At 41.2% G+C, this 22,763-nt stretch overlaps 1 protein-coding gene, 1 long non-coding RNA gene and 1 other non-coding gene across 3 annotated transcripts in view; 2 read left to right on the top strand and 1 right to left on the bottom strand.

Moving 5' to 3' along the window:
• Positions 1–1,404: 1,404 nt before the first annotated feature.
• Positions 1,405–1,539, top strand: LOC150047257 (small nucleolar RNA SNORA24). Its single transcript, XR_016539462.1, has one exon. It is a non-coding gene; the product is annotated as a small nucleolar RNA SNORA24 (small nucleolar RNA).
• An 87-nt stretch (positions 1,540–1,626) lies between these two features.
• On the top strand, positions 1,627–1,948 carry LOC150047256 (uncharacterized). Its single transcript, XR_016539420.1, has 2 exons — positions 1,627–1,681; positions 1,791–1,948. It is a non-coding gene; the product is annotated as an uncharacterized LOC150047256 (long non-coding RNA).
• Positions 1,949–3,377: 1,429 nt separating this feature from the next.
• The window catches only part of Prss12 (serine protease 12), a 49,941-nt gene continuing 30,555 nt past the window's right edge, over positions 3,378–22,763 (bottom strand). Inside the window, exons 6-11 of the mRNA XM_090356536.1 lie at positions 20,838–20,979; positions 18,269–18,474; positions 15,620–15,698; positions 14,218–14,340; positions 4,628–4,908; positions 3,378–3,891 (exon numbers count right to left, since the gene is read on the bottom strand). Coding sequence (XP_090212662.1) covers positions 3,584–3,891; positions 4,628–4,908; positions 14,218–14,340; positions 15,620–15,698; positions 18,269–18,474; positions 20,838–20,979 — 1,139 coding nt within the window. The 3' untranslated portion in view covers positions 3,378–3,583. The remainder of the gene's footprint in view (positions 3,892–4,627; positions 4,909–14,217; positions 14,341–15,619; positions 15,699–18,268; positions 18,475–20,837; positions 20,980–22,763) is intronic.

Below are 22,763 nucleotides of genomic sequence, written 5' to 3'. Positions count from 1 at the left end.
TTGTGTCACGTGAAATCCCAGATGTGACCAAACAAATTCTCAACAAACAACTAAGCATGCAGGCAATTATTTTTTAAGGTATCAGTTTTGTTTGGGGAATGGCTTTCCACGTCACACGTGACTTCTGTTTCTAAGATGTAGGAATATGCAAGTGTGTTTAATCTCTAATCTTATACTGTGCCACGGTCTGGGTGCTTATACATTATTTTTATTTTATTACATTATTTTGAGTCTCTTTACGGAAATCAGACACACGCATTGACTGAACTCTCTGCATGGCAGATCCAGATGTGCTTTAAAAAGAAAAAAAGTTCACAACAATGACGTCTAAACATCCAACTGATTTAACATTCGCCCGTGGTCTTTTCAGTTGACTGAAAATTGGCAAAATTTCACTGTGAAGAGTATTTTTTTTTAAAAATAAAATATGGTAAAGAGTCCAAAACATGAAATGCACTCATAACTAGACCCGACGGTTTTTTTTTAAGCTTCCAAGGATAGCATGAAGCTTCGGTCTCCTCATAGAATAATTAAATCGGTTATTAATCACTGGCTCTCCTTTCTTCTTGGCTCCCGGGCACGGGCGGGGGAGGGGGGCCCAGCAAGACGGGGAAAAAAAAAATGAACTCTTCGTAGGTGAGTCAACATACCGGGTTTAGAGCGTAAGGCTGCAGAGCCAGGCGTCTCAACACAACGTGGACGACGGCCATGACACCAACATTGTTTCACCCGCCACCGCTTTCCACGATCTCGCGAGAACACCCTCGCTTCCCACCTAGGCGCATGCGTGCCGTGCCAGGTTTCCCCCCACTTCAACTCAGAAGGGGAAAATACCGCGAGAAGAGAAAAGGGCGCGGAGGTGGACGACCGGAAGGGGTGGAGCCCTGACAGAGCACGGGGGAACCCCCCCTCCAAAAAAAGCAGACCGGCCCCGCCCTCCGAGGCACTTCCGCCGGAAATCGTCATCGGGTCTATAAGAGAGCGTGCGCCGGGACGGCTCGTCCTCTTTGGCCCGGCAAGTCGTGGCTCTCGTGTTATCTCGGTGCAGGGTAGCTGGAGTTTGGTTTTGGAGTCACCGAAGTGGAGGCGATCCGGGCGTCTTTGGCTGTGCCGGGAGATGGTGGTTAGAGGAAAGGCTGAGCCCGCTCGGGTCTTCACCGGGCTCCGGGATGGGCCGGTGCGGGGAGGCGCCGTCAGGCCCGCGCCGGAAGACGCGCGCCGGGGAACGGGTCCGCGGGCCTGGCTGGGCCGGCGACGGGGAAGGTAGCTGGGACGCGGTGCCCACCGTGAGTCCGCGCCTGGCTAAATAGCCCGCCCGCGGGACGCGGCGCCGAGCACGCGGGACCCCGCTCGCCCGCCCGGTGAGTGGTGGCGCGGTCTGGGGCGGTTTTCTCCCTCGGAAGTCTCCATGTATCTATGGGACCTGTCAGCCGTGTGGCAGTCTCCCTTCCTAGCCATGGAAGAGCATGATTCTTGCTGATTGGCAAAGCTGTCGCCATGTCCGTTGGTATCAGATTCTGACTTGCACAAGGAACACGGCAAACCTGCGGGACGCTGGGGGATGGCTAGGCGAGAAAGGGAGGCTCTTCTCAGCGACTGTTTAATGTGTTTTCTAGGAGGCCCGAACTCGTTGCCGATGCGGACCGGATAGGGGGACAGCGGAGCGCGCGCTTGCTTTTCTGTGAGTATTGGAGTCGGTCTGAAATGGGCTAAGACTGCTGGCTGAAATGGAATAACAGGCAAGTGCACGGACAGCCGTTTTGTAATGCTAGTTTCCTTTTCTGTTACAGATAAGCCCAAATGATAATGGATGGAAATGCACAGCGACTTCAGGTGTCCTTTTGAATGGTCTGGAATATAACGGGTCTATTTTCCAATGTAGGCCTGCATTGTTGTAATTAGTGCTTATTTTTTTGTATAAATAAAATGGCTTAATGGTTATTACATACTTGACTAAATCATGACTAAGTGTATTACGGAGCTGGTGTGAGTTTTGATACTATTGGCTTTGAGAAAACCTTGAATATGGTATTCCATAACAAAAAATTAGATATAAAGGGCCAGGAGTTGGGCCTAATGTAATGGTTTAGTGCCTAGCATGCATGAGGGCCCGAGTTCAATTCATCGGTACCACATGGAAAAAGGCAGAAGTGGAGCTGTGGCTTAGAAATCCCAAGGACACTTCCAAGCCTTGAGTTCAAGCAACAGAACATGCCAAAACAATTCGATGTAAATGGAGAATTTGTGCAGTTTATTTGCAGAGATACACACTGATCATTTGTACCAGATATAAAAGTTGTACTCATGGACAGTTGGCTGTGGGAAGGGTTTACTGGCCTTGAAACATTCCCTGCTTCATGATATTGTTCCTGTTGGTCTAATTATAAGCAGCCAGAGGTTTCTTCACAGAATGGTGTATGATGTGCGAATTTAACTTCTCTAAGCTAGATACCGTGTTTGTGGTTTGTGATTGTTGCTGCAAAGTAATCGAGGTGTGCTTTCGGATAAATGTACACGGCACAACATAAAATGAGACTTACTTGGGAAGTGTAAAGCACCTGTACGTGTTCAGCTGTTACTGAACAAGGTTTAACAAGGGATATGAATTAGATGCTGGGGGAGACTGGTAAAATAGAAGACAACCACGTATAACGAATATCTGCGCCCTTACTAAAAGTGCTGGCACCTGGAGGTTTCGTGACATTTAATTTGTCCAAATGCAATTTGAACCAAAAAGTCAAGCCATCCTAAGCAAGAAGGTCAAGAGTAGCCTTGGCATTTCCTGTGGCTATGATCCACTTCTGTACTGTCACAGATGCTGACAGGAGCTATTGCTCCTGTGAAAGAATTACAGCCTGTAGGTGTGGGGGCTATCCACTGCCATAAAGTTTTGTGTTGCACAAACCAAAATATGACCCTGATTTATGCAAGGAAGGGATCTTGATTTGTCAGGTTTTCTGCAGCTATTTGTTGGGGAAACAAGTCAATTGTTGGGACATTCCAGTAGATGGCACACTTGTCATGGTTCAGGAAGACTGCTATATTAGATGATCAAAGTTGTATATGTTAGTAGATATCCTCCAGAAAAGAATAGGACTTTTCCTGCAATTGGAACTCAAGTAGGATATGTAGCAAGCCATTTATGGGACTGTTAGAACGATCACATAGCCTGTGACTCAGTAATGCTGCTGCAGGTGTATAGTGAAATAATAAAGTGCCTCTTTTGGCTTCTTGATTGCATGGATAAAAGGGCCAAAATTGATAATGGTCCTACTTTTTTCGGTTTAAGAATGACCATCAATAAGGAAAAGCAGTCATACTGCACAGTGGAGGATGCTGGGAAATGCATGCAGAAGAGATGAAACTTAGGAGAAATTCATTTCTCCAGTAAACTTGGTTACAATGCTAGTTTCAGTCACTAGTATTGAGGTATATGCCCAAAAGGCTTCACATGTTTTCAAGAGCAGGAGGGACACAGACCCTAGTCTCCAGTAGGTGTCACTTCTGGGTTAGAGCTAGTACTGGAGGCTGATAGTTTTCTATTGGTTTCTGTACTCATTTTTTCCCCTTTGGTTTTCAGGAGCTAAAGTCTGGTGATGCTTTTAATCCAAGGTACAAAGGCTGAGACTTTGGTATAGACACCAGGGGAATCCTTCAGCCCACAGCCATATCCCCAAGATGTCACTCCATACACAACCCAGTTGTCTCCAGAACGCTGACACACAAGTGGCCCTCCACTGTCTCCCTGGCAGCTGTCCACACTGGTATGCTCATGGAGGCTTCCAGCACACAGCATTCTCCCCGTAAACCGGCCTTTGTAGCGATCTTCACAGAACCTCTTGGGAAGCAAGGGGATGGCTGCTTGTTGGAGTGTTCTTGAATAGGCTCGTCCTAGTCAAACCAAAAAAATTCATTGAAGTTCCATCTATTAACATCTCAACAGTTAAGCACTTAATGAGATCACTTAAGGATGGCATTCATGTAATTAATTCAAGCTAAGTTTTAAGTTATAGATGCTAGTTGTAGAGCTGGGAGTTTGGCCTAGTGGTAGAGTGCTTGCCTAGAATGGGTTCGATTCCTACCACATACATAGAAAAAAGCCAGAAGTATTGCTGTGGCTAGCGCTAACCTTGAGAAAACCCAAAGACAGTGTTCAGGCCCTGAGCCTAAGCCTAGGACTTAACAGTCTACCACTGGAGCCACTACTCAATCTCCAATTAGCCAGAAAAGGCCAGAAGTGGAGCCATGACTCAAGTGGTGGTAGAGCACCAACCTTGAGTAAAAAGACCAAGTGTAAGCTCATGGCTCCTGAGTTGAAGCCCACATACAAACCCATCAGAATCTCCACTAAATCGGGTTAACCAGGGTACAGGGTAAGGTCTTAAACTCTTTCCCAGTCCTCTCACTATACTAAGAAACTAAGTTATTAGAACATTCTCCACTAGTAAGTAACACGAGTAATTTGGTTCTCAGCTGGTGCTAAAGTTGCAGTTGAACCCATAACCAACTCGTGTGAATCTAGACCTAAGTTGGGCAAAAATCTTGCCTGTTGCACAACCAAATGTGGCCAGTGGCAGACACTGAAGGGTGTCCAATGTTGCTCACTGGCTCCATCACGTTAGATTACCTGTGTCTCCCCATCCTGTTATGTAACAGTTGGAGGCAGTTTTGTGTGGCCTCTCTCTTGGGAGGGGTAGACAAGCTGGCAAGACGTGACTACTGAATCGGGCACAGTGCCCCTCAGGTCCTTGTAACCTCACCAGGGCGATGTCATAGTCGCTGCTGTCTGGCTGATAATCCCTGTGAATCACAATCTGCTCAACTCCAATTTCCTCTTCAAACTCTTCTGGCACCAGAGTGTGGTAATCCCCAACCCGAACAGCATAGTTCCTGGTATTGTTACCATACCTGAGAGACGGAAAAAGCTAATGAAAGCCTTGTTCCAGATACTGAAAATGGGTGACTGACAGCCAAGGATGCTAGCAGTGATAATGAAAATCTTGTTCCTACTTATTAGACACTTGGCAAATAATAACTACCTTTGTCTTGCGCATTGTCTCCTCCGAGGAACCTGCTGCAATCACCTCTTCCATTTTCACTGTGAAATCTAGATTACCAATTAACCTTTATTTTCTGCAGAGTAAATGTGGAAAGCAAGTGGAAACAAACAACAACCTATCAATTCTCCACCATAGGGAAAGATCAAAGCAGGGACAAATAACACAGGACAGGATTATTGTACTATATTTGTTATTCATTTTATTACTAAGATTTTTTTTTTTTTTTTTTTTTGCCAGTTCTGGGCTTGAGCTCAGGGCCTGAGCACTGTCCTTGGACCTTCTCAAGGCTAGAGCTCTACCACTTGAGCCTCAGCACCACTTCCAGCTTTTTTCTATGTATGTGGTACCGAGGAATCGAACCCGGGTCTTCATGCATGCTAGGCAAGCACTTTAACCACTAGGCCAAACTCCCGGCCTATTACTAAGATTTTTAATTCATCCTGAATTTTCATAGGGGCAGAAAGTATGTGTAATCTAATCTGGTATCCCTCAAAGACAATATTATTCCTAGTACCAAGACACAAATATTCCCTGTTCATGTGAACCAAATGCAAACCTCGTTTTAGATCAACATATTCACATTTTTTAGCGCTCTCCTCTCTCTTTCTCGCTCTCTGTAGATGGTTATGGTGGTACTCGAGCTTGAACTCAGGATCTTAAGTCTACTAGGCAGGCACTCATCACTTGGGCCACATTCTAAGCCCTGTCTTTATTCCTTTCTCTCTCTCTCTCTCTCTCTCTCTCTCTCTCTCTCTCTCTCTCTCTCTCTCTCTCTCTCTCTCCCTCCCTCCCTCCCTCCCTCCCTCCCTCCCTCCCTCCCTCCCTCCCTCTCTCTCTCTCTCTCTCTCTCTCTCTCTCTCTCTGTCTCTGTCTCTGTCTCTCTGTCTCCTTGAATGAAAGTTATTTTAGGTCAAAGATATTTATCTGTTGTGTTCACTGTATAATGCTTCATAAATGGGAATACAATGCATTGATTGTGTGAATCATTATTTAATGTGTGTGTTCTTCAAATAAGTATATTAAAATAAAAACTACTACATGGATAATCATCAGTCTTTTTAAATAACATACTTTCATACTTTGGTTTGGTTGTTTTGTTTTGGTGTTTTGTTGTCATCAGGGCTTGCACTTGCAGCCTTGAGCTCTTGCTTGGCCTTTTCACTTAAGGATGACTCACTACAACTTAAGCCACACTTGGACTTCTAAATAATATAATTTAATTCTGAGGTATCTACCTGAAACATTTGTGACCAGAAAATTTTTTGTTAACCAATAATGTCTCTAGGTGTTGGCATATATGTAACAGCTTTCACCTTAATTTTGGGACCAAAACTTGAGAGTCTTATACAGTTTATAAGACCTCTAGTTGATTGTGAACTTAAAGACATTTTTTTAAAAAATCTTGTTATTTTCATTGACTACCTGTTTAACGTATAGCCTCCTGCTAAACTTGGTGGCTTAGGCTTATAATCCCAACACTTGAGAGAAGAGGATCTCAAATTCAGGATAGCCTGAGCTACATAAAAAATTCTCTCAGTACACTTCCACCAATAGATAGGAAGACACAGAGGTAGACAGATTTTTACAGGTTCCACTTCAAAAAGTAAAATTTAAAAACTATGAAAAAAACTGGGCATGGTGGCTCACACCTGTAATCTTAGCTACTCAGGAGGCTGAGATCTGAGGATCATGGTTCAAAACCAGCTTGGCAATACAAAGCCTTGAGACTCTTATCTCTAATTAATCACTAGAAAATGAGAATTGGGGCTTGGCTCAAGGGTAGGGCCTTGAGCTGAAGAGCTCAGGGACAGTGCCCAGGCCAAAGTTCAAGTCCCATGAGCCCCCCCCCCCCCCAAAAAAAACCTATGAAAAATACTCAAGTATTCAAATAACCCTCACTTCCACTTTCTGTGGAATATCACAAAACTTCAACATAGTTGTGCCTAAAAAAGAGCTTTTCGGATTCTATTTCAAAATTTAAGTAAAAGTTGAAGATTCTGAAAAATAGTCAAGTGTTTGAATAGCCTTCACTTCCATTTTCTGTGAACTATTGTAACTTTTTTTTTTTTTGCCAGTCCTGGGCTTGAGCTCAGAGCCTGAGCACTGTCCTTGGGCTTTCTCAAGGCTAAAGCTCTACCACTTGAGCCTTAGCACCACTTCCGGCTTTTTCCTATGTATGTGATACTGAGGAATTGAACCTGGGTCTTTGTGCATGCTAGGCAAGCATTCTACCACTAGGCCAAACTCCTGGCCCTCACTGTACTTTTGACAGTATAATCTGGCATTTTCAATATCACCCGTGAAAAACAATATGAAAAATCATTGATCCAATAGCGACGTATAAGACAGGGACCACTGTTTTGGAAAATTCAAGTACTAGGTGAGTTCTTAAACACAACTATTTCAGCAGCACTTTCAAGGATGCATTCACAGTTACTCTTAACTAGAAAGCTACTTTTTTCTAACTGGAAACCTCTGTGTGTTGTGGCTTTTGAAAGCGCTCTGTGTCCCCAGGCACACATACACTTTCATCCTGAACGTACTGAAGTCAAAGGGACATCTTACCAATTCTCACAGTGTAAAGAACTAACCCCAAAGTTTGTATTTCACAAAACATCCCACAAAAATCAAATATTATTAGTACTGGCTAGTTATTACCTATATTGCTTTTTAAAATGCAAATATCCATACCCCACAATCTCTATTAAATTAATAGCTCTGGCATAGTCCCATAGATGCTTTCAAATTCACAGGCTTCAGAACCACTGAAGGGATGATGTCAAAGACAAGCATGGGTCTCCTGCCCCTGCATGCCCACAAATCACTGGTGAGTAAGCATCCCAAGACATTACTAATAGATACCAAAGTGCCATATATATATGTGTATGTGTGTGTGTGTGTGTGTATACACATGCATACACGCACACATACTGTGTTTATATAATGTGTTCTTTGATCAGCTATCGTAGTCATGTGTCCCCCAGACTTAGTATGTTTACCAATCTGGCCTTCATTGATTATAAACTGAAAACATTTAACCAAAAGAAAATGCACTATTCTTGTCAAAATGGAATCTTAGCATCTATACTTTTACTTATTTTAATTGGTTTGTCCATCGTGGGGCTTGAACTCAGAGCCTAAGCACTGTCCTACCACTTTTGAGCCACAGCTCCACTTCTGGTTTTCAGAGATACGACTCTCTCCAACTTTTCTCCCCAGGCTAGCTTTGAACAAGTCCTCTGATCTCAGCCTCTTGAGTAACAAGGAGTATAGATGTGAGCCACCATCATCCAGCTGTACCTATACTTTTGAAGTGGTCCTAATTTAGGGAAATGGATCTGCTAAGCCTATGCCTGGAATCCCTCACTCGTTTAATCCATTATTAGTTAGAGTGCATTTCATACGGGAGGTCTGAAGAGCAGCCTACAGAAATCTGGATTCATTTCCCAATAATATTTGTCTTCCATCCACCTCGCCTAGTGGATATAATTATATATTTCAGGGATAAAACTCTGGCCCAAACTCCCAATTTACTAATACATTTGGAAACATATACTGTGTTTCTGAGATTCTCAAGAAAGCACAAAAAGAAGCCTCTTTTTCTGTTTTTTTTTGGGGGGGGGGTTGTTTGTTTATTTGTTTTGTTTTCTTTTTGCCAGTCCTAGAGCCTAAACTAGGGCCTGTCCTTGGACACTTTTTGTTCAAGGCTAGAACCGTGTCACTTGAGCCATAACGCCACTTCTGACTTTTTCTGTCTATGTGATACCAGGGAATTGAACCCAGGGCTGTGGGCATGCTAGGTGCGCATGCTAACACTAGGCCATGCTCCCATTCTCCCAGATTTTTCTGTGTATCTAAAGGACTTGCTAGTTGAACTTTGTACATTTTTCTAGGATTTTTTTTTTTTTTTTTTTTTTGCCAATTCTGGGGCTTGAACTCAAGGACTGGGCAGTCTTTGGCTAGAGCTCTACCACTTGAGCCACACAGCACCACTTCTATTTTTTTCTGTATATGTGACACCAAGGAATTGAACCCAAGGCTTCGTGGACGCTAGGCAAACACTCTACCACTAGGCCACACTCCCAGCCCTTAGGATTCGTTTTTGTCTTGACTTTGAACTCATGCTTGCTCAGCTGACACTCTACCACTTGAGACGCACTTAAAGCTGTCCTTCTACTGGTGAAAGTCCCATTGACTTTTCCACATAGGCTTGGCTTTGAACCATGTTCCTCCAGCTTCCTAAGAAGCTAGGATTACAGGGGTGAGCCACTGCTGTCCTGTTGCCTTATGTTTATTATATTGAAAAACCCTTCTAAAATATACATTTTCAATTTTGATTGACACAGCAGTCATTTGCTTCATTAAAATGCCTTCCCTTCCCCCTCAAACAAAACTTCTCAGACAGTCTTGAGCAAGCTGATACCCAGCAGTTTAGTAAAATTAAATGTCTGGGATTCTGGGGTTAGAAGAATACTCCCCCCCCAAAAAAAGTTACTAGAATTAAAAATTCAAACCAGGCACCAGTGGCTCATGCTTGTAATCCTAGCGACTCAGGAAGCTGAGACCTGAGGATCACAGTTCAAAACTAGCCCAAGCAGAAAAGTCTCTATGAGACTCACACAAAAACAAAAACAAAACAAACAAAAAAAAACCTGGAAGGGGCATTGTGGCTTCAAGTGGTAGAGCACTAGCCCTGAACAAAAGAGCTCAGGGATAGATTTTAAGTTTAGGTTTTAAGGTTTAGTTTAGGTTTTAAGGTCAATTTGTAGTGTGTGTGTGTGTGTGTGTGTGTGTGTGTGTGTGTGTGTGTGTGTGTTTATTCAGGCTATACACACACATCTGCTACTACTACAAGAAACTCAAAAAGAGGTCAACTAAAGTTGTTTATGAGAATGGTTCCAGCTGCTGGGCAGAAGTAACCTCCTCAAAAGAATCTTGCATTGAGCCTTACTGATACACAGCATGTACACAGGAAGTGGTTTTACTATGACCCAGAACAGTGTGCATGTCAGCAAAGACCTGGTCCTTTATACCTCTGCTCTTCCACACAGATGATGGATTGTGCCAGCCATCTGATATGCTGTGTTCCTAAAAAGCAAGTCCCGTTACCTCTGGGGCTTGTCTTTCTACTGAGAAAGATCTACACATTCCTGATTTTTCCAAAGCAATAATCTCTTGACCATTTCCAGCTGCTATGGCATGCCTAGGCAAAAAGTCAAAAAGATAAAAATCAGATAAAGTTATAATCTTGAGCAAATCAAAGTTGGAGTAGAATCACACACACACACACACACAATCCTTGTGTCAAGTATGGACTTTCCTCAAAACTAGTGTTTGTTATCAGAATGGGCAATTAAAAAGAATGAGTTTCATGCTCAGGTACTTTTCAGTTATAAACAGATGGTAATTGCATGGTACTTTATAGAAATGATTCTGTATAGGAAAGGGCAAGAACAAACTCTGTTGTGAAGGATTTACAAGACTACTACAAAACAAACAAACATGTTTTCTCTTGAACCTGTTAACAAGGATATGACATTCCAAATGTGCTATGGCTTTAACAATGGAGAAAATGTAAAACAAAATGGCAGCAGGCCTATAAGTAGGGATCACCCAGAAGAGTGGGCCCCGCAGGATGGGGATGGGTCACAGTGGCATTCTGACTTCATCCTCACTAGGCCATCATTCCTACCCTAACTTGATTTGAAGACTGTATAAAGTAGACATGACTATGGGAAGAAAGGAAAAAAGAACATCAAAAAGTCCCATCTTAGGGCAGGGGGTTTGGCCTAGTGGTTAAAGTGCTTGCCTAGCATGCATGAAGACCCGGGTTCAATTCCTTGGTACCACATACATAGAAAAAAGCCGGAAGTGGTGCGGAGGCTCAAGTGGTAGAGCTCTACCCTTGAGAAAGTCCAAGGACAGTGCTCAGGCCCTGAGCTCAAGCCCAGGACCGGCAAAAAAAAAAAAGTCCCATTCTACATCATAAAATAATTCAGCAGCCATGTCTGAGTCTTACTGTTCAGAAATGACTGCTCAAGAGCACTAACCTGAAGCCAGGCACTGGTTGATGATTTACCTCTGTAATCCTACGGACTCAGGAGGTTGAGATGGGAGGATTGTGGTTTGAAGCTAGCCTAGGCAGGAAAGTCTGTGAGTTTCCTATTTCCATCTAACCACTGAAAAGCTGAAATGGCACTGTAGCTCACATGGTAAAGTGTTAGCATTGTGTAAACAAAAAGGGGGTGCAGTTCCCAGACCTTGAATTCCAGCCTTAGCACCCCACTCCACCCCCTCAAAAAATGAGCACTGGTTTGTGTCAGTACTCAGATACAAGTATCAGATAGTGCCTATTGCACACACACAAAAATACCTTCATGTGTACACAGGCCCCAGGCTTGACAAAATAAAGGAAATACAAACAGAATAAGAAGATAAAAGAACAAATTTCAAATACAGAATTCAGACATACACCCCACCCAGCTACAAGTATTATAGTAATAAACATCATTTACATATGCCCTGCAAGCAATCTAAGCTGAATAACTTCTCAGTGGGGCTCCTTTGTTCCACACCACAGTCTCTATTTTGCAAACTTCTCCAGATTAATAGAGGATTATTTGGAACCAAAGTCCCCAAATGCAGACTTAAAAGAAAAAAAAAAAAATTCCTGGGTCTTGTTCTAATCACTAGGATCTGGCTCTCTGCCTTTTCTTAAACTCAGCACAAGGAGGACTGAAGTGGCACTTCAAACAGGAAGCCCAGAAAACCCAGCACATTACTGACCCATCAGATGTAACGTATTTGTTATGCAGTGTTCCCCCTTCTCTCAATAACTAAGTCTTCCAGTGTAGCCAAAGCATGTGAAGATGCTGCCCTTTAATCAACTGGCCTTACCTTACACCAAGCAGACCACAGGAGGAAATGCCCAATGACATATGGAAGGAGTTAAACGTTGATCCAGATGTAAAATTATCACTATCCTCTAACTAAAAGCCCAAATGTCTTATATACAGCCACCATTTGCACGTTTAGCGTGCAGCAAGCACTCAGGATGACCTGTTATATGCCAAGTTACATGGTAGACACCTGATACATAAGCACCAATGAGACAGATAGTGAATCTAGGCAATGTCTAAAAGAAAAAGGCTGCGGGAGGAAAAACAGAATGAACCAACTCAACCTGCCCCACCCCAAACCAAAAACCCAAAATCATATTGAAGCTTTTCAAACTAAGGGAATATTTTACTTTCCTTCTTTAGTCCTTGAACCCCTTAAGACAATAACTTTAAATTGAGTTGAAAGGCATGGAGTCTTGAATAAAAGTGGAAGAAAACCTAAAGATAACATGTAGAATACTTTGTCTAAACCCTAAGCCCCTAATTAGACTTCTTCAGCTTCTCTTCCTTTTCTACTTTATTCTCCTCCTGTAAGTGAAAAGTAACACATTTTTAGTCCTTTCTTTTGCTAATATCCTTATTCTTCCCTTCCTCTCTTTTACCCTAACCACAATAATAACTGCTGTTGGTTTTGAATTTCATACTTTCTGTAAGATTTCCATAATAATTTACAGATTATTTGTACAGTGATCTCACAATGGAATACTGCTTAACTTCACTTTACAATGGAGTAAAATGAGGCACCAAGAGGAGAAACAATTTCTAAAAAGCGAAAGTTGACCAAAAGCTGGGTCTTGATAGCCAAATCCATATCTTCCTCCTGTGACACTGTACTGACTTACACTGATTTCCAATACAATGTCTTCAGACCACCTATCTTTATTTTTCTACCTCTCTGTCTCTGTCTCTCTGTCTCTGTCTGTCTGTCTCTGTCTGTCTGTCTGTCTGTCTCTCTCTCTCTCTGTCTGTCTGTCTGTCTCTCTCTCTCTCTCTCTCTCTCTCTCTCTCTCTCTCTCTCTCTCTGTTATTACAGTATTATAACTAGTCTTCCTCTTATAGAGGAATATAAAGAGCCCTACCAGTTCCTCCCATAGAGAGTTTTAAATTTTAAGCCACTCCAGAAAAAGACATGCAAACCCACAGGCAAAGATTTTTCTGTTTTTCAACCTCCTTAATGTACCTTTATCTGTTTTGCTTTTCCTCTTCAGATCTCTCCCACACAGCTCCAAATGACTCATCTCCTAAAACTCTCCCTTTGATCACATTTCAAGGTTCAAAAACCCTTGGTGTTTCTCATTACTTAGTGAGTAGAACAGAGATCCACAGCTCCAGCATTCCAAGCCTTACTTAATTCTGTGATTTGATAGCCCCGCTAATAATACTAATGCTATACTCTGCTCTCCTTCCAAGGAGGCTCACCCCTTCCTCACCCTGTCCTCTCAAACAGCCATTCTCTGCTTCAGTAGTCTGCAGAACAAATCTCTTCCTTCCACTTGTAGTCTAGCCCACCTTTATACTGCTCCAGTGTTAAAGAATAACACACAAAAAGGAAATAGCAGCCACAAAAAAAAAAACCTTATGTTAAAACAAAAAAGCAGCTCACCTCCTTCTAACATGGGTGGTATTTGAAGCAATAGGCAATGAATGGAACCTCTTTTTGCTTACCCTTTGAGGTGCACCATGTTGTTTCTTGGTAGTGTGGCACTCAGAACAAAGCATAATTCTCTTTGATAAAGTGAGTACAGTTTCCTTACAGTAACTTGAAACAAGAAGACAGGACAGCAGACTCTTCCACTGCTTTATCTAAACACTGCGCTATCATTCATTGCTAGCCAAGACTGAATTAATGTTGTGGGCAACCACATGACATGGGTAGTACGAAGTAAAAAAGATTGGCCACTAAAACCTAGGAGCCTTCTTCGTTCTGCTGTGTCTAAGCCAGATTTCTTGGAATGAAAGGCAGCATTTTACTTCATTTTTCTACTGTCTTACGAGAATCAGCCTGTCTTTTGCTGCCATGATTTCAGATCGGTTCTTGAGGGAAGTCCTACTCCAACTCCCTTCCCTCCAAAAATTCACCTTCCCTTCTCCCTAGATTCAGAGTTCCTTTTGCCACCAGGGTAAGCAAGTGGACTCTCACAGGAGGTGGGGGTTGTTTTTTAGCTGTCACCTCCCACACTTCCCCCTAAGTGCTATCTAGCAGCACAGGGCTGGGCAGGAGCCCTTGCTGAGGGTGACAGGGAAAGGTGGACACGTACCTCTTGAAACAGTGTGCCGCCGTCAGTACCCAGCAGCTACTCAGAAGCGTAGCTCCACATAGGAGCCTGCCATCTCCATGCCAAGACTTCAGCCGGAGGGCCACCTGCCAGGGCCAACCACCCCTGGGAAGAAAGCAAGCCACATATCCACAAAAGGAAAACAAAGGGCTGGGATCACAGCCTAGTGGTACAGTACTCACATGCATGAAGCCCTGGGTTTGATTTGATTCTTCGGTACTACATACACAGAAAATGCCAGAAGTGGTGCTGTGGTTCAAGTGGCAGAACTAGCCACTTGAGCAAAAAGTGTCCAAGGGCAGTGTGCCCAAGCCCCGAGTTCAAGCCCCAGCACTGGCAAAAAAAGAAAAGAAAAGAAAAGAAAAGAAAAAAAGAAAGAAGGAAAACAAAGTAAAGAAAGCAGGAGAGCAGTGACTCTCTTGTGATGGTGCTGAAGGTCTCTTCCTGTTTTCAACTCTGAACACACCACACACCAGCATCTCTGAAGATGTGCCTGTGGGCTTTTATAGATGTTACATCAATCACTGACATATTTAGAAACGAGCCAAGTCTCCATTTTGTGTACTTTGAGTGTGGCTTTTCTCCTTATCCACTAACCTGAAGGAGACACTGGTGTGGCTCATCTCTCTCACCCTAGCTGCTCAGGAAGCTGAGATCTGAGGATCATCATACAGACCCAGATCACAAAGGAAAGTCTGTGAGACTCATATCTCCAGGACAGCCCCAGTCATGAGTGTAAAAAACTAAGGGACAGGGACAGAAGTTTGGTCTAGTGGTAGTGTTTTCCTGGCATGCATGAAGACCTGGGTTCAATTCCTTGGTATCACATACATAGAAAAGCCAGAAGTGGTGCTGTGGCACAAGTGGTAGAGCTCTAGCCTTGAGGAAAGCCCTTTGACAGTGCTCAGGCCCTGAGTTCAATCCCCAGGACTGGCCGAAAAAAAAAAGCTAAGAGAAAGCGAGTGTCCAGGCCCCTGTACCAGGACACAGACACAAACAGACACACACAATGAATGAGTGAATGAAAGCCCACAGGGTATTGAATAAAACAAAGTGCTGACTTCCCATTAGCCAATTCAAATTAAATGTTCCATTACAAATGAGTCAAATCAGAAATCTATATATTCTAGATTAAATGGGTCTGTACAACTATACATTTTTCTTAAAATTATTTTGTCCCTGCCACATCGTATTTATCTCGTCTACACGGGCTAGAGACATAAAACTATGATCTCTGTAAAATAAATTGATGTGATCTGCATTTAATTTAGGAAATTAAGAGAAATAAATTCCTTATGTATGAATAGGCAATCTCAAGTTTGTAGCATGCTATCGATATAAATAACTCTGTACGGTGGGAAAATGGTTTTGCGTACATTTTTACCTTAAGGAATTTTTCCCACCAATGATCCGCTTCTGCCGATGGTGTGATAGTCGTAACCCACAAACAGAGGGTGGGGGGTCTGGAGCAGAAAAGGGTGAGGAATTAGTTGTCACATTGTCAATAGAGGACTAAACCCATGATAGACACCTTTCCCCCATGAGCTTTTCTATATTTTAAATCCCTGTTTTTTTTACAGTATTAGATAATTCTTTTAACAATTAAAAACAAATTTGTTTTCATTGAAGCAATTTTTTTTTCCACTGAGGCAACAATGTGCAAGCAGATGATGAACTACATGGCGTTTTCTATCCCTCAGCTCGGAAGGGTTTCATAGGCTGCTGAATGAGTCCACCCTGTGCAGAAGTTACCAAGGTCTCCTTCTGCTGGTTATAGAAGCTCTTTAAACATTCAAGAACAAGGGGCCAGGAGTTTGGCCTAGTGGTATAGTGCTTGCCTAGTACGTATGAAGACCTGGGTTAGATTCCTCGGTCCCACATACATAGAAAAAAGCCAGAAGTGCCACTGATGCTCAAGTGGTAGAGCTCTAGCCTTGAGAAAGTCCAAGGACAGTGCTCAGGCCCTGAGCTCAAGCCCAGGACTGGCAAAAAAAAAAAAATCAAGAGCATTAAGAAAGATAATTGTAAAAGTTATAACAGTCTAGGTCACTTCCTAAATACAACCTTCTTCTTAAAACATAGATCAAAGTCTAACTCAGAGAAAGAAAGCACAATCCCCAAACTAGAATTTTGATCTGAATTTACATCTACTTACTGATATAGTATAGTAACAGATGAAAGCCAGCTTCCTAGATTTCTGCCATGAATGTACAAAAGAGTTAGATTGAAAATACATGAAGAACCATGAGAAGGGGTATCAATGTGTGAGAAGTAATGCACCTACTATCTGGCGAATGTAACTGTAACCTCTCTATACATTACCTGACAAGAAAATATATACATATATATATATATATATGAAGAAGAAGTAGTACTGGCTCAAGGGGTAGGACAGTAGCCTTGAGCTGCAGAGCTCAGGGACAACGCTCAGGCCCAGACTTCAAGCCCCATGATGGACCGAAAAAATATACATATATATGTATATATATGTATATGTGCGTATATATGTATATGTATATATGTTAAATTTCCTGGATTCAGTCCTCAGCACTATACCACACATACACACACATCATATATATAGTATATATAATATGCATATCATATATTATGTTTTTATAATGTGCATGTGTATATTACATACAGTATATTGTCTACATTGTGCATATGTGTATCATATATAGTACATTGTTTATAATGTGGGTATATATTTCATATTCAATGTACACATGCATTACGTATGTTATATTATAATATATATTATGCATAATGATACATTACGTAGCAGGTATACATGTATAGATCATATATAAGAGGTGGTATATAAAAGATGGGTAAAGATACAAAGTAGATTTTATATAGGGATGGTTTCTTTACCTAAATATATATGCACAAAATGATTACTATATGTGTAAGAAGACAATTATTCCAATTGAATCCTCCTAATAAGAAGGGAATCAGCTGCAAGTTCACTTCTTTTCCTCCCATCCTTCCTTCCTTCCTTCCTTCCTTCCTTGCTCATTCTAGGGTTTGAAATCAGAATCTCAAAATTGGTAGGCAGGCATTCAACCACTTGAGCCACTTCACTAAGCCCTACAGTAGTGAATTCTTGATAGAGAAAATATTTCAACAATGTGTTAATTTGCCAAATGATCTCAGAAGTATGTTGTCCAAAGCTGGACTTTCAACATTTTGGATATGAGTCACCTAGATGACACTGCAAATTAGCCTATTAGAAAAACAAAACTTTCCAACCATACCCAAATCGTTTCAATGTTTATCAGCCAAGAAAGGGGCTGATAAAATGCTGAGCAAGCAAAACATAAAGTACACATAATTCTGGGACAAAAGATTCTAAACCACAGGGAAGGAGAATCTATTTAAAGCTACACACTGAAATAAAATATTTAAGAAGCTAGACCACAGTCTTTTAGGAACAGTAATGTTTCTGGCTTTCATCTGTTCATCATATACAAGTCACCAATTCTTGACCAGCAGAAGATCCGTTTGTTGATAAACCAGATTCTGTTTTGTAACTACTCTGACATGACATCTTTCTATTGAGGTTTGGTAGCATTGCCTGCCACAAAAAAAAAAAAATCAAGATAAGGTACAACTAGGTGAAGGTATGAAAAAGTAACAGAACAAATCCATGATATCTCATATTTTTAATTGATTGACATAGCTTATTATAACTTAGGTTTATGTTTTTAGTTGCTTAAGGAATCTGAGTGAATCTAAAGAATTAAATAGAATATAAATTATTAAAAGGTATTTATTAAGCTATTACATTCAGCATGTAGGGAAAATTGGGTCATTACACTGTTTTTACACATTTAGAGCATGGCAGATATCCTTGTTTACCTTTGCAATTTTTCCAGGCACCAAGCACTGGCTCTCAGCACTGACACAAGTAATACAGGGCTGCATGCAGCCTCCTTGCATGAGATTTTCATGATCAGAGCACCTTGTGTGGGAATGAAGTATGCATGAGTAGTTTTTCATGTGTTCAGGGCCTGCAAAGGAGACTTACCTTTATTATTGTGACCTGATGTTTTCTTGCCAAAATAATCACAAATAACTCCTGCATCTTCACTGTGGCGGCAGTTGTGTCGTCCAATATCTTGTTTGATGCAGTCAGCCAGGGACCTCTCATTTCCTGTGCACTTCACATTGTCCATGTGGATGGGGCCTTTTCCTTCCCCAAAATAAGCCATGGTCCTTGCTCTAGCAGGACCCCTAGAAGTGAAGCATTCTTTAAGGATGTGAGAGACTTAGTCAAGCATTCATATGACTCCGAGATACTTTTGTCTGTTCATTAATGTTGACATATAAAAATCAATTAACCTGGCTGGGAGTTTGGCCTAGTGGTAGAGTGCTTGCCTAGCATGCACGAAGACCAGGGTTCGATTCCTCAGTACCACATACATAGAAAAAAGCCAGAAGTGGTGCTGAGGCTCAAGTGGTAGAGCTCTAGCCTTGAGAAAGTCCAAGGACAGTGCTCAGGCCCTGAGCTCAAGCCCAGGACTGGCAAAAAAAACCAAAAAAAAATCAATTAACCTGTGTGTATTTGGAAGACCATTTTCTTTCATGACTGTTAACATAATTTAATACTACAAAAAATGAGTATGAGCAGATTACAGTGACATAGACCAACAGAAATTAATCTCAAAAACAAATCTAGGAAGAGTGACAAGAAAATGAAGGGCCTATCATCTCTCCTGGAACAGAATTACAGTGGATTGTACTTTATGAAAATATCATGTGTTAAGTAAATTTATCTGACAATGTAGGTAGTATAAGAGTTTGAAAGGAACATAGGCTCAATGGTTTCCCTCATTTGTCATAATCAGTAGAAACCTTGGGCTCTCCTAGCAGAGATTTACAATAGAACAAAACCTAGATATATAAGGCCATATAGGATAACATTAAATGAAAGGGCCTCCAGGATATAGAACAAAAGCCATATAATGAATGATTGTTGTCCTTAATGTACTATGTTATCTTTCATCTCTTTTGCTGTCCCTTGGCTATCTCATATTGTTACAGTATTTCACCTTGTTATCAGATATATTGTATATGTGGGTATTTGGTTATGTGAAATAGGATAGGGAAGGGGGGGAAACAGGATGGGGGGAGGGGGTAGAGGGAGGGGAATGGGGACCAAGACAAGAGAAAGGGTATCAATGTATGTGAAGTAATGCACCTTCTATCTGGTGAATACAATGTAACCCTTCTATTAATTACAATAAAAAATATATGGAAAGAAGAAAAAAAAGAAAATGAAGGGCCCAAAGTATTATGATTTAACTTTGTAAAAATAGATTTTTTTAAATAGACAAAGCTATTGTTTAAGGATCTCTATAGTGTTAAGATTATGAAGATGCAATGAAATTACACAAAAATTTGAGATAGTGTTCACGTTGGGATGGTGAAGTAAGAAGGTGGGAGTGGCCCATAAGGAGTTTAAAAATACAATAACATTCAGTTTCCCAAGCTGGGTTATAGAAACTAAGGTCTATGTAATATCCTCCAGACTGTGTATACATGTATATGTATATTGCACATACACAAACGCACCTAGACACATATACACACATGCAAATATATGTTCTGAGAAGGAAGAACAATTTCAATTTCAAGGGTAAAATAACTATACTTTCTATAGACCTAAGAAATAATTCTCCTTCATATATTTGTAATAGATGACAAAATCAAATCTACTTATAAAAACAATTTAACTTTTACTTTTGGAAGGTTGTGGGGATGGAACTCAGGGCCTGGCTCTGTCTCTGAGTTCTTTCACTCAAGGCTAGCACTCTACCACTTTGAGCCACAGTACCACTTCCAGGTTTTTTTTGTTTGTTTCTTTCACTTCCAGTTTTTGAGTGGTTAATTGGAGATAAGAGTCTCACAGGGACTTTTCTGCCTCGGTTGGCTTCAAACCATGATCCGCAGGTCTCAGCCTCCTGAGCAGCTAGGCATGAGCTATCAGTACCAGTTATAATTTAACTTTTAAATTTCATATAAAAATATGTCAAACTTATATCTTTGCAAGAATTTCAATGTAAGACACAAATTAGATATACTTTAATTTGGGTATGAAAATATATGAAACTCTTATATCTCCAATTAGCTACCAAAAATGCATCTCACAGACTTTCCTGCCTAAGCTAGCTTTGAATTGTGATCCTTAGATTTCAGCTTTCTGGATACTTATGATTATAAGCATGAGCCACCAGTTTCTGGCTTAGTAGACTCTTAAAATATTTTTTATAAAAAAAAAACTTTCTTGTGGAAAATAGTGCATTTTTCTAGAGGAAAAATAGAAAGGTTTAGTGAGACACTATTTGTTACTGCTTTATAATTCTGAATTAAGATAATATTCTGCCTACATTTTTCAACGAGTGGCATTAGATTTAGGGAAGGGGGGCATGGCTCAAGTGGTAGAGTACCCACCTCGTATGCACAAAGCCTTATGTTTAAACCCCAATACTGTCAAAAAAGAAAGCTGTTTTTTGTAAAGTCACAAATGAGAACAAACCTCAAAACAAATCAGAAATGGTCATCAAGAAGCCAGTCCAAATAATGAGCTCCCTTACTTATAGCCAAGCTGCCGGCAGATCACAGTGGCAGCCTTGTCAGTCCAGCCATCATCGCAGATTGTTCCCCACTGGCCATTGGTAAAGACTTCCACGCGCCCTTCTTTCTTATTCTCTCCATCCATCAGTCTGATAGGAAAACCTAACCATGATTCAAAAGTATTAGAAGAACCAAATAAGCAAACTTGTGCTAACCTATGAGATTTCACAGAATATATTTGTTAAAGATCAGACAATTTTTAAGGGAGGAAAGGCAAAAGACATTAATAAAAAATCTATCTCCATGTCTATGTATTTTGAAATCCCAAAGTCAAATTGCTCGTATTGTTCTGTCTTGTATCCCCAGTGTTCCGAATATCACCTGGTATCCAAAGAAAAACCAATGGTGGTTTGTGAAATGAATGAATGACACTGCAGAAGTGCCAACAAACTTTTAAATATTAAAAGAACATTAACCCAGACTTGTGTTTACTTCCTATCTTAAAAAGAAAATCTATGAACAAAACCAGGCATCAAGGGACTCATACCTGTGATTCTGGCTACTCAGGGAGCTGACATTTGAAGTTTGAAGCCAACCTTGGGCAGAAAAATTTGAGACATTCTTAACCCCATCTAGCCAGCAAACAGCCAGAGTGGAGGTTAGACTCATATGGTAGAACACCAGCCTTGAGCAAAAAGCTATTTAAGATCATAAGGCCATGAGTTCAGGCTCCAGTGCTGGGACCAATTAACCAATCAACCAATCAATAAATAAGAAGATGATTCAATCCTGAGATTAAAGTTAAAGCCTGCGGGTGAATATCTTAACATCTATCCACATATGCAGAGATGTATATCATAGTTGTACAGATAAATAATAAAGCTGTGATTTATCCTGGCAAATGTTATAAATACATCCTTCTACCTTTGGTTTTGTTTTTCTGCTGGGATTGGGGTATGAACACAGGGCCTGTGAGTGTTCAGCTTGCTTTCTTGTTGAGCTAGGCCTACAGCCAAGGTTTAAAAGTATATTTTTACTGTCTTTAAATGGCTGTACAAAAGACTTCAATTCAACATGGCACTCTATTCATCATTTTCTCTTCTCATTTATCCCAACTCCACGAATTTCCTCAGCCCAGCATTTTGCTATGTTGGAGACAGAATCTCCAACTTTTCCTCCCAGCTTCCAACAACAATCCCCCAAATCTCAGCCTCCTAAGTATCTAGAACTACAGGGATGAACTACCATTACCTGACTTCCATGTCTATTTTTCATTAATGTTTATTCTGCCCTTTTCACCAGACATTAAGAATTTGTCTAGAATGCTTAATTGTTGTTTGAAGATCTGTATCCAAAGTATTTCAGGACTACAAGAGAAGCAACTTACCTGTTATCCAAACAGGAGTCTGATAAAAATTATAATTACGGAACAGGAAAGACACCTGGCAGGGAACTTCTTGGAAGTATATTTTTAAAAGATGGGAAAGAGGGATTATTGAAAGCAATGAATCCACTCAAAACCCCATTGAGATCTCTGAAGAACCAGCAGATAGCTGATGACAAAGCACTGAACAGACCTCAGGACTATAGAAAAATCATAAGATGGGGAAAGGGAAAAGTCTTGTTTTTATATCAAAGCATGTGCTAGCCAGGCACCAGAGGCTCATGTCTGTAATCCTAGCTATTTAGGAGGCTAAGATTTGAGGATCATAGTTTTTTGTTGGTTGGTTGGGTGGTTGATTGGTTGGTCAAAGAGCTTAAACTCTGGGCCTGGGCACTGTCCTGAGCATTTCAGCTCATGGCTAGTGCTCTACCACTTGAGCCCATAGTGCCACTTCTGGTTTTCTGGTTGTTAATTGGGGATAAGAATCTTATGGACTTTCAGGCTGTCTTTGAACTGCAATCCTCAGATCTCAGCCTCCTGAGTAGCTAGGGTTATAGGTGTG

Source organism: Megascapheus bottae, chromosome 23 (assembly GCF_031878675.1).
Source record: "Megascapheus bottae isolate mThoBot1 chromosome 23, mThoBot2.hap1, whole genome shotgun sequence".
Lineage (NCBI taxonomy): Eukaryota > Metazoa > Chordata > Mammalia > Rodentia > Geomyidae > Megascapheus > Megascapheus bottae.
This window is presented reverse-complemented; position numbering and strand designations above follow the sequence as displayed.